The following is a 12,234-nucleotide window of genomic DNA, read 5'->3' as shown; positions in this document are numbered from 1 at the left end:
CTACCTTCGATTTTAAATCAAGTGAATTACAATGTACTCTAGGTTTATTCAGAATACAATATACGATCATTAATATTATAATATTTACCGCATGGATGTATAAGAAAGAATCATTATATAATTTTATCCCTTATTAATATTGTCTATTATTATCTATTATCTATTATCTATTATTATTACTATTATTATTTTTATTTTATTATTATAATATTATTATTAATAATAATAATTGGTAATATTCTCTGAAACTATTATTGAACCACACATCTTATGTAGCTGTGATTTTGCTTTCAAAAAGTGAAAATTAAAAATATTTATAGCAAAAGAAATTAATTATTCACTGTGGTCGCTCGGTTCGATATCCCTTTAAAATCAATTTTGTCAAACAATCGCATTGTCCGTAATAAGATTTTGACACATCAACGTGGAATTTTGAAGTTCGAATACGCGTGAGGGTAGGACTAAAATGAGTTTCATCGACTGATACTAAATTACAAAATACCACGATTACGATCATAATGACGTTAACTTGTTTTTCTTTCTGCAAACAAATAGTATCTAATTATCTTAGTTGTTTGGATATTTGGTTGACATTGGTTGGTACAATCGTCTAGCCGAAATAAAACTGCAAATTTATCAACAACGGCTAAATTGTCTTTCTTTTGTGCATGTTTAAACAGATCTGGAAAATATTTAGCGAATATCTGTTTGTTCAAGACTCTATTCTGACGGTACTTTTTATCTCGCGATGAATAATTCGATGCAAAAAAACGATTTGTTTGCGCCGCGAGTTCAAAAAATATATGTTCATATCCGAAAATTTAAATTTATGATTTTTTTCACATTGTACCTGTATGTATAAGTTATTTTTGTGCAAAGACTGATAGATATATTCTTGGCTCTTTATAGGTCTTGATGCCCATTTATGCATAGGGTTAGCGCCTTGACACCTCACACAATTACCAGCATGGTGATAATAAGAATACTTGAGTTTACCTCGAGCCTCCTCCAGCGATTTTGTATTTCGTAAAAACTATTGTACGTGCCTGTATTGCATATATTCCTCCGAACATCGACTCTACATGCTAGTATAAAGCCCACATTTTCTCCAAAATTGTTACACCGATTAACCTTTTCAGGTCCAGACGAACGAAAAAAGGTACCCATACTTGCTTTGACTTTGTTGTTGTGATTAAAACATTATAGATCATATGTTAAATACGGTATAATATATTTCGTATCAAGGTCGTAAACAACGACGATTACAAGAGAGGTGTAAAGTCGTATGTCCGAGATACGAACAATATTTTTTGTCACGGTAGGTGTAAAGTACATAATTTAGTCTACAATCGCATGACAAACAAAATACTTTACACTGTCAACTGTCAACTTAAAGTACTTGATTTCGAGTAAATTTATCAAAAATATATTAAGAAAAATTCGGTAACGACTTCTGTGAACTACAATTTGGTGTCAATCTACTACTGAAACTTATGGTGAATTCTCGAAATTACCACACAATAATTCTGCAACTTGTCTTATGGTCGAAAATTTTTGGTTTACTTTATGAACGTGATCACCGACGTTGAGCCTAATTAAAATGAAAAAAATAACAACGACTATCCTCCAAACGCACCTCTGGTGCAAAAAACTTTCGCCAAATACATCATTTATAAAAAAAAATTGAAATCACATACTACCGCCAAGTACATGTCTGTTAATTCACAATAAAAACATGATCGAAACTTAACCCGTAACTTCCACATTTATCTGGAATTACACTGCTGCCACACAGGGGTGTCAGACCGACCCTAAACTTATCCAAATACAAATGATAATTAATTATGAATAAAAAACAAAATAACTCATACGTAGATGAAAATTAAAAAAATTAAATTAGTAAGTGGTACCTGGCGGGTTTCTTTAAAAAAATAACTTCAGGAATAAATTAAATTCTATCATTACCGCTTCATATAAGTATCATGCCTTGAAAGAGAAATTGTGTTGATCGACGTTATGTATACGTAGTATATGTACGATGCCAGACATGATACTTGCATGCAACCAAAAGCTAATATCTATATAATTTTTTCCTCTCACTCAGTTCATAAGTGCAGCACATGATAATTCAGTCACGGTCCAGTGTTTGTACCCAGATTGAACATCAGGTTTTTCTTTCTTACCACCAACTTACGTTTTTTTCCTGTTAACATCGTTCACAACTTCCTTTTAAAAAACGAATTCATAATAGTTCGAAACCTGGATCATATACGATATACGGCCAGTCTTTGCGTACCGGTTCGTATAACGAAATGGAATTAACGCGCACCTGCATCTTGTGATAAAATTTAAAGACGTAAAATATATAACCTCTAGAATCATTCGAATTCGTATTAGACGCATACAGTTATCATGGTAATATTTTGAACTTTGTTTACCGAAGCATTGACAAATCCCGTCAGTCTGCAGGAGATAAAACTTGTGGTAATCACGGAACCATGCACCGCGACATACTTTGATGTGTGTGTATCGCCACACTTCGTGCCCGAAGGAAATGGGTCGCTTAAAACTGCAGTTGGAGTAACGCAACTATTACTTCGTATTTTAAAGTCGTTCTGCATTGAGTTGAATATTTTACCTATGCTTGATTCACATTTTACTGATCAATATTTAAAGCATCAAGTAAATTTAGGTTTAGGTGACGCGGTGAATATAATCGTTAACCTTACTTGGCCAGTAAAATTTTCCACGCCGTTTGATTATTATATGAAGAAAGATGTGAGTCATCACTTAAGTAAGCAATTACTATTGTTCGACACGTACCAGTTATAAAGGGAACCAAACAATTACTGTACGCGGCATATTTGGCGACCAAATGTTGGATTACTCAGGTAATCGTTCACCCGGCGCCCGCCGGAAATTTTTGGGTCTAACGATCTCACGGGACTTTTCCAGGCTTTTGGAACCCCGTCCAGCCCACCGTCAATTCGTCTCGCCCAATTGCTATAACCAATTACTATAGGCGGCATATTTGGCGACCAAATGTTGGATTACTCAGGTAATCGTTCACCCGGCGCCCGCCGGAAAATTTTGGGTCTAATGACCTTACGGGACTTTTCTGGGTTCCTGGGACCCCGTCCAGCCCACCGTCAATTCGTTTCATCCAATTGTTATAAGCCAATCGAAAAGGGCAGTAGTCGCGAATTCATTTTCAATTGGTTGGCCAAGAAATACCGATCACCGTTGCGAAAGCATTGAGTGTTTTGTGAACATTAATTTGGTAATATTCGTTCGAAAACTAGCTCTTAACTGGCCTAGTAACACCTCGCTCTAGTGCAGAAAACAAGAGGCTACGCGGTACATTTTCTACTGGTTCGCTATTTTTTCTATTTCTGTTGAATTATTTTCAAACTATATTATAGTTATTATGGTTCTGTCACTATTATTAAACAGTTTTCAAAAACCACTGTCGACATGTTACTTATATAGAAATAAACTCAACTAAACTGCACTCTATTAAGTTGGTGCAGAGCGTTTGCACGATTTCTTAAACTGCTCGAAGCTATAAATTAGTTTTCCGACATGTTTACGACATACTTGACTGTAGATTATTTACCTGAGCATCACACTTTATTTTTTCGACGTAAATCGTTAGTTAAGTTAATTTGGTTCAGCGAATTACTCAGCTGTTATGTACGCACGATGTATAGTATAGTATAACGAGTGCAATCCTGCAATCAACGTGGAACGGTTGTCTCGCATATTGCGCGAATTTAGCCCGTCATGCATGAAGACCCCTGTACACTACAAGGTCGAAAATATTCACTTACAATAGCAAGTCAATTAATTCGTATAATTTACTAACGATGTACGCCATTCTCCTCAACAAGCTTCGGTTCTAATAAGACACCGTTGCACCTTTGAAGAGGTGCGGCGAAGTGGGATCAATGTAATCCGACGAAATAATCGTCCGGTACAAAGTCCAGGACTCTCATAGGATACACTATCTCATTCCCAGTATGCATTCTGGATTGAGATATTGGAACGGTTGTTTGTTCGGATGAAAATTAAACATATTTTGTACGTTTCTTTTATATAGGTATGTGTACCATAGACACAATATCCATATAAGAACGGATTATGTCTACAATACTTAAAGAAATTATACATTGTATCGGAGATGGTCAGGATTGAATAGTTAATTTATTTCCTTCCACCACCTTCGGGAAAAAATACTGACAACCACTGGACTAGATGTTAACTTTGTCACTATTTTTTCCTGAAGAGGGCCAGCCGGGCCTGGCTGAAACGTTGAAATAAATTAACTATTCAATCCTAACCATCTTCGACAATATATATCATTTCTACAAACACCATGGTAACAAATCCTACATCAATGTAATATTTATACACATCAAGAGTTCCCTGTGAAATTCGCCGTTGAACCCCAGCAGATAGGCAACCAGAATTACATGTCGAATATGTAGCGATGCAAATTGTAGATGCGGTTGCCTATCTGCTGGCGTTCAACGGCGAGTGTCACAGAAAAATTTAGTCTAGTTTATGCTACGCTTAGTACGACTATATCGACGGATATTTACCTAATTCGTAGAACTGAAACGTTGGACTCACTTATAGAGAGTAATCGACTTATCTATACTGGTAATTTGTGGAAATACAGAGGTATAAAAAACTTTGTAGGATTGTAGTGATTCTTGCGAAGCTTCTACTTTCCTGGATTGCGGAAAAACCAAGAATTTTTGTAATTACAAGTACGACTCTGGAAAAGGTATACATATTTCCTGCCACGCAATGACGTGCATTTCTATGTGTCGTTCTTCTCTGGTTTCTTTTTTCACGCGACGATGCGGTCACCGAAGTGCACCGACCTCAGAAGTTCACCCAGGTGCAGGCTGCTTGATATTGTTGTTAAACAGATCGAGCGGGTCCTCGCCGTTTAAAATAGATCGGAAAACCCCGTGAAATTACTACAAGCGTGACTCGAGCCGCGTGTGGCAGCTTACATGCGCCGCTGCATTCGCTTTGTTTTTAATCTTTAGAATCGCGTGGGACCTTCAAGAATTTTTGACGATGGATGATGTATCATGTATAATATCTTTTTCCGGCTAACTACGATTGAGGCTATTGATTCCGTTGTGTGAGTGATCTCAAGTATATTAACGATTTTGTAAGTTTACGTATAGCTCAAAAAGACGCCCGCCGATACTTTACACGTGCGTCAGTATTGCTGCAGAGAAAATTTCAGACGCTGATCACGCCTGCAGCGCGTGTTGCATGGGATACCACTGCCGAACCACGTGCGCCTAGAATATGAGATAAGTATGGGTGTAAACTGTAGGCGAGTTGGATATCACACACGTGCTCGAGTGTATACTCGTACGTTTCAGCGCGTTAACCGGCGGTCGTAATTACATATTACACTATGTAAAATCTTTTATTGCACATAGATAAACGATACACATATACGTATATGTAAACAGCTAATGTCTGCAGCTATTTAATTGGCATTTGCCAATATCCGTGGAACCGTTATACGCCAATATATCCTTTTATGGACGTATCAAATCATACTTGTAACGGTAAATAAGTACTGAAGAGCTTCGAAATTTTCCACACGATGTATGTACTTTATACATACACATGTATGTATGCAATACCATATATTTTTGCTTTTACGGACTTCAGCCACTAATTAGCTATTTTGTTTTTCGAAATCTGTAGCACGTAAATAACAACCGGATTACACAACGTGCAGCCATTCAAGCCACTTGATAGAAACGGGACAAGATCACTGCAGCCTGGTCCAAAGTGGAATAAAAAGGCGGGAAATATTTCAAACAGAATAGCAACTAACAAACATAGATTTTAATTGGATCGAATCCAATAATGTCGTTGTTCCAATAAATTAAGCTAACGCTTCAACGAGTCAAATTTCAATAGGCTTTGAAGAAGTAGCTACACGCGGTTACATGATTGAGACCCTTGAAATATGAATATGAAAGATTTTTTTATCGTTTTAGGCAGCATCGTATATTATATGTAATATGTACTATTTTTATTTGACATCTTTCCAAATTTCCTGCAGCTTGCAATTAACTGCTACTAATAACTTCTTGAGGGCACAGTTTATGATCTGTTGCGATGATCGACAGTGCATGTATTTAACTTATCTTAAAATCTACAGACCATGGCGATTAGTCGTAGCGATACCTTCAGGTAATGGTAAACCGTTTGTTACCGAGAATTAGTTTATTCGAAAATATGTCCGAGAATCGGTACGACACAGTGAGTTGGAAAGTTGATCTGACCAACAAAGGATCAAAGTTTCGATTTTTTTTTCTTGAAATTTCAAAGAAATTCCATACGGCTGTAAAAGGGAGTAAAAAAATTGTCTGAGTGAAAAATAAGACAAAGAACTTGGTCGTATGTAGTGGATATTTATGACTGGTATATTTCCAAACAAGATTATTTTCCAACTTCAAAGACCCTGAAAGCGCATCAGATCCACCATGTTCCAGTCCTGGTAGCTACGTGACTGTATCAACGTCGGGAGCATTTTCCGCAGCTCTAACAGAGTCCCGGTTATTGGCCAGCGTTCGGGGGAACCGGGTTCCACCACCAATCCCAGAGGACGATACAGTTATCGACGCCTGCGTGGGTGTCTCGAGCACCCAGAGCCGACAGTCAGTTGTTTGGATATCGCAAGAGAGCGTGGTTTAGCACCGAGGATAAACGAAAAGAACCGGGACCCAAAGGATGGGTATATTTCGTGAATTTCCCATAGTTTTCAATCTTTATAAAAAGTACAGTTAGACGCAATTCATTTTATGGAAAACTTCAATTCTCTTCCGGGCACGCTCCCAATTGTAAATAATACACTGTACATTTGGAACGAAGGTTAGTATTCTTATTCTTATTCACTTTTATGAACATTGATAAAGTCAGGCATAGCTCTATCATCGTTATTCAGGATTTCCGGTAGCGCTTGTTATCATTGCTTAAAGCCACAGTTAGTTGATTCATTTCAAATAATGGCAGTTATATATGATTATTTGACTAATGAATATTCAAGTAATTTCCAGCTTGAGTGATGTAATACATCTTATTTATAGCAATTCTAGATCGATGTTATTTCTCAAATTCAAATGTTCGGTAAAATTTATACTTTTCATTGTACACAATTATTTCCCCAGTATTCGTAGTGAAGTGTACTCGACATGCCCAATGCTACATGAAATAACTGTTGTGTTGCTTTTGCCTCGATTTCACAATATATTTTATTTTTTGCTTTCGAAATAATGATAATAGTAATATACCCGTAGTCAAACGACATATTCAATTGAAAACATCGTTACTGTCCATGAGTCTAAATATAGGCTCGCCGTGTATATTATACGTATGATAGCTATATACATATATATATTATATACCATATTCAGTAAAAATATTTGTTCGTTTAAAATGCCAATTGTTATAGTTTGATGATGTAAGCGACGTTCGCCCACTCAACAGTGCAAAATAATCTTTTTTTTTTTAATCGTAAAAATACTTGTTTCGCCATACTCGTGTATCAGCTAAATAAGTATCAGTTGCCTCTATAAATCTCCTCTCTCTTGGTCTCGGTTTTAGCCTGAAGATATATTGTACAGAATCGCAATATAATGCATATTTATAGTTACAAAATGAAGTATCAAAGTCGCTTCGGAAATTGCTTGCTTGACGTACAAAGATGACCTCTACTGCAATTTTCATTTGGATTCGTAGGGTCAGTTCCCTTGATCTTGACTCGAATTGAACTCGAATCGGCGCCAGATGATTGACATGAAAAATAAATATCTACGCAATGGTCGCATCATAGTCGGTATTATACTGTATATAGCTCAGGGTATATCATAATATAGTACGCATTATGCATCGTATATGATCGCTCTGATAACGTGGTCACAAGATGGGTCGTAACTGGTTCATTTTTGTGACCGTGGTATTAGGGTCGTGGCGTTTAATGGCTGTAATCTTGGGTCAAAAGTTATCGCGCATTTTAACTTTTTTATCCAACCTGCATTTCGAATATTTCTCTCAACTGGCTGACAACCAGTGCGAGTTGAGACTTCGATTTGTTCAACATTACCGATGGCAGTCCCGACGGATGATTTGCCATTGTAGTTCCATGAAGTGCCATAAAAAGTAAGATTGAAACGCGTCTACCAATTAATTATAACTGTATAGCAAGTTTGATATTCTTAATACTCATCACTAATGACGATATAAAAATATTCGGTCTGATTGATTCGGTCATTTTTGTATGTATGTATATATATATATCATTTGTAGAGAATTTTTGTCTCCGCATTTTGATTAAATGTGCATGGGAATTTTCTCAAGTATGTTTTTTTCCGAATTTCAAATTGATTTTTTTCTTGTACATTATTGTTCGAGAATGAACCCCATACATAACTAAATTCTCAATGTCTGTACTGTACTCTTACTTTTCTATATGCACTTGAGAATTTTCTACGCTACCACATACTTACATACTAAAGCGTAATAATAGTATGATTTTGACGGAATTCCTACAAGTAACGTGAATGACGATTGAACATTTTAGATTATTATCTAGCAAACTTTATTATTTGTTACAGCCAAGTCATTACCAGCTCTTCACCTTCGCTTTTACACCAAGCGCAACGATAATAATAATTGCTGAACTGTTGACATTGGCGGATCAGAAATAATACTCTGCAGGGAAACATCATGAGCGAGAGTATGGAGTCGGTGAAAAAACAGTCTTTGCCGATCATCAAGCAGAGACACACGCTAGCACGGCGTGTTTCAGGCATGTTCAAAGGTAAATTTCTAAAACACCTTTCTTGACTCGATGCGTCATTATGTTTGGGAACAATATACATACACATTGCATGCATACAGTGACTCAGAAGGTCTCTCATATACGTACATGATAATGAGAGGTACGTCCATGAAACGAAATAAATAATCGATGCTTAGTGTCTTTTAACTTTACTTTATTAAGTATCTTTTCATTACGACTATGAATTGGTTGTGTTTCATATTCTTCAGCGAGCATATGTTCCGTCTGTGACTGATAAAATTGTACGCGGCGTTGTACTGCATAAATATGAAAATAAAATAACCGCTTGCTATGTCTGCAGTGATACTGTCGAACATATTCATAATAATACAAGCCTGTAATTGAATACATATTTTTTTCCAATTGGGTAAAGCCCAAAGTGCATGCATTAATTACTATAAATTGCAAAGCTCTTTGCGCGGGCATGTGAAACCGGTTTAGCGACCAATTTTTCAACCGCGGAATGATTGAAAAAATATTACATATTGTATATGTGAATGACTAAGAATGACAAGGAAGAAGTTGAAGCTATTTATTTCCACCTTGTTCCGTGGTTATAGAACTTCGCATCTTATTTTCTTTCAATGTTGCATACCGATAAAAGAAATCAGCGTAAATTGTGCGTGTGATAAAAAAATAATTACTGGCTGGAATTTATTCTTGTTACTTTAATCTGTTTTGCGTCGTATGAAGCGGATTAAAAATTATCCGGTTAAAACTTGAAACTGGAGTACCTAGTCGTATTCATTTACTCGAGATAATGTTCGTTTTGTAAATATGATATTGGGTTTCACACTTTCTATGTAAAGTTGCGGTTATCACGGGTTCTTTCATCATACACAGATATCTGCGACATATCGTTTTATCGAGTTTGTGCTTCGGCTTGACGTTCTAATTATCCTTTACAGATGGAAAAACCAGCGGACCTCCACTCCTCTTTCGTCACGCATCAATGCAACGCTTGCGTCATTGCTGCCAGAATTTGAACCTGTTTCCGTACTTGCTGTACTCATTTGGCAATTCGAAGTCTCATCCCACCGTGAAGAAACTCCACAACCACTTCATACTACTGATGCACAACCTTTCGATAATCATACAGAGCATGTTGAACTCGATACTTCAGTCGATCCCAGTCAAGAATTCCGTTCGTTTTGCAATCGGCTTCCAGCGAGTTCTTCTCAAACACCTCCATTCGCAAGGATTGACCAGATCCTATGAGGCTTTCGCATCACTCCGAAAGACCTCCAAGCCTCCGCAGAAGACGCAAGAAATAAAAAATAGAGAAGAAGAGAAGTTTGCTAAGTTCAAGCCACGTGAACGGAAGAGGATCTCCCTTGTTCTAACGCTGGCAGTGTATTTTGCTCTTTTGGTACTCGCCTCTCAGCTCGTTGGTATTATCAGCGTTATGCTATTTGGCAAATATCCACCTGGTTTCATATTCCTAATGTCAGCTCTACTCTTCCTTGGATATATCACTTTGAAAATAATGGCATTCGACAAAGTGGGTCATGGATTCAAGGAAGAGAAGAGGAAAACTGAGTGATACTTTACCCTAGTCTTTAGAATTTTTTATCAGCTTTTATTTTTGAAGAATATTTTGTAAATTTAGCTGTAACAACTGGCACGTTCAGAAATTACCACATTTCTGTATTCTATTCAATATGTTATCTCCTCACCCTCAAAGCTGCAGTACTCGTCTGCAGACCGTAATCTGCGATAAATATTATCGTACTGTGACGAAAGCTTACATCACACGTATGATATTCATTCTTGAAAAATTCGCTATCCTAATTTATCGTATTGAAGATGTAACTAACTGTGAGTTTACAAATTAAACGACCATTTGAAATATGTTTGGGCTAGCTATAGTGGTAGAATATTAGCTGACAACATTATACTGCTAGTATCGATATAGAGTGAGATCAGCATAGGCGGAATTACACTTCGAGATGGGTTCTCAACGTCTTCAAGTATCACATGAAAAACTCATTTGATCAAGCTATTTTGTGTTCTCATGAACCGTCAGTCGCTTATGAAAATGTGATGAATACGTGACTGCAGATTAATGTGCACGGAGAGTTTCATGATCTTCCAGACATGTCAAGATCGGTATAGTTGACTCGATTCTAATTTAGTTTGAGTTTCCACAAATCGAGTCAGTTGGAATCACATAGATACGCATTTTTCAAGTCAATGTGTGATTTGTTTCTGATAAATCCCGAAAAGCGAATTTATGATTGACTCCAGTGCTTGGTTCATGGAAACACGTAAATAGTTCTCGTGATAATGTTATTAATATGAATGTAAGTTGTGTTGAAAGTAATTTTAAAAGGTATGGCTCAGATTGAAGCTACAAAGTAGTAGATATTAATTACCTTTGCTGGCATAAGACTGAGCACTGTTTTGTGGCACTGATTTGTAAATAAATATTTCACAAGTGAGTTGGGCTATGTAATTCAAACTGATCTGATTGACTTTTGACCTCTAAACTTTTATTGATGGCGAAAACGCTATACTGCACTAATAATTTTTAAAGTTTCTGGTATGCTTAGTGAAACTGATTTCCGGGTAAACTACGCTGCTATGTTGCGACACGATTGTTTTGTTGCGACAAATACCGTTGTATGTGATGTTTCGACCGATTTTAGGCTTGCGAACTAGATTTTCACAACTTTCGTCGCAGAACTTGGGCGTTTCATTTCATACACCAACACACAAACAAACATCTGAACAAATTGATTTCTGAAAAAAACGTTTAATGCAGTATCGGACAAATGGTTGAAAAATTTGAAAGGAATTTCTGCGCAAAACTGCCCCTGGTATGTGGAATATATCTCGGCCTAGGCGGTTGTTCGGAAACAGATATTGTTTCGTTGATTGCGTGATCAACACAGTGTGTCTGGAAGCATGACATGCCTGCTAGCCCAACGGAGCGTGCAAGGGATTGCTTCTGCTGTTCGCATAGTATTTATCAGCTGTGTCGTTTTCTGGGTGATTACTTTCAATTCGGTATTCGCAAGCATCTCAAAATTCCAAGAAAGCGATATCTCTCGCGAAAGTGCATCGACATAGTATACTGATCAATTTATTTTAACACTTTTGAGATAATGCAAACATGGATTGGGTAAATGGATAGCAGTTGGCCTTACTTTTTTTTGGCCGAAAAATCTTTTGTTTGGAAATCGATTTGTATCGCCCTTTCTAGGCTAATTGGACCACCAGGAACTCAGAAGACACGAGAAAAAGGCGTAGGACCAACGGCAGAGAAATTACGACGCAAAGACCAGCAGCAGAAAAATTGAGAAAATACGTCTTTCGTTTTTTGGCTGTAACTTTTAATCCGTTGC

General features: G+C 36.9%; 1 protein-coding gene across 2 annotated transcripts; it reads left to right on the top strand.

The window, feature by feature from the left end:
• The first annotated feature begins 6,703 nt into the window (after positions 1 to 6,703).
• LOC124412252 lies at positions 6,704 to 11,326 on the top strand. 2 transcript variants are annotated; one of them, XM_046891980.1, is made up of 3 exons: positions 6,704 to 6,918; positions 8,661 to 8,866; positions 9,796 to 11,326. In XM_046891980.1, exons 2-3 carry the CDS (start codon positions 8,773 to 8,775, stop codon positions 10,428 to 10,430), a joined length of 729 nt encoding a protein of 242 aa, XP_046747936.1. In that variant the 5' UTR covers positions 6,704 to 6,918; positions 8,661 to 8,772; the 3' UTR covers positions 10,431 to 11,326. The 2 variants fall into 2 exon arrangements, with proteins under 2 accessions (XP_046747936.1, XP_046747937.1); XM_046891981.1 differs by lacking the exon at positions 6,704 to 6,918 and adding an exon at positions 8,023 to 8,205.
• The last annotated feature ends 908 nt before the right edge of the window (positions 11,327 to 12,234 follow it).

The sequence above is a fragment of the Diprion similis genome, chromosome 11 (assembly GCF_021155765.1).
Source record: "Diprion similis isolate iyDipSimi1 chromosome 11, iyDipSimi1.1, whole genome shotgun sequence".
Classification (NCBI taxonomy): domain Eukaryota; kingdom Metazoa; phylum Arthropoda; class Insecta; order Hymenoptera; family Diprionidae; genus Diprion; species Diprion similis.
The sequence above is the reverse complement of the archived record's forward strand: the minus strand, read 5'-3'. Positions and strand labels throughout refer to the sequence as shown.

Coding starts and splice junctions, on each gene's coding strand:
- LOC124412252 (XM_046891980.1), top strand. CDS start 8,773: ATGAGCGAGAGTATGGAGTCGGTGAAAAAACAGTCTTTGCCGATCATC. Junction 8,867..9,795: donor TGTTTCAGGCATGTTCAAAG/GTAAATTTCTAA, acceptor TATCCTTTACAG/ATGGAAAAACCAGCGGACCT.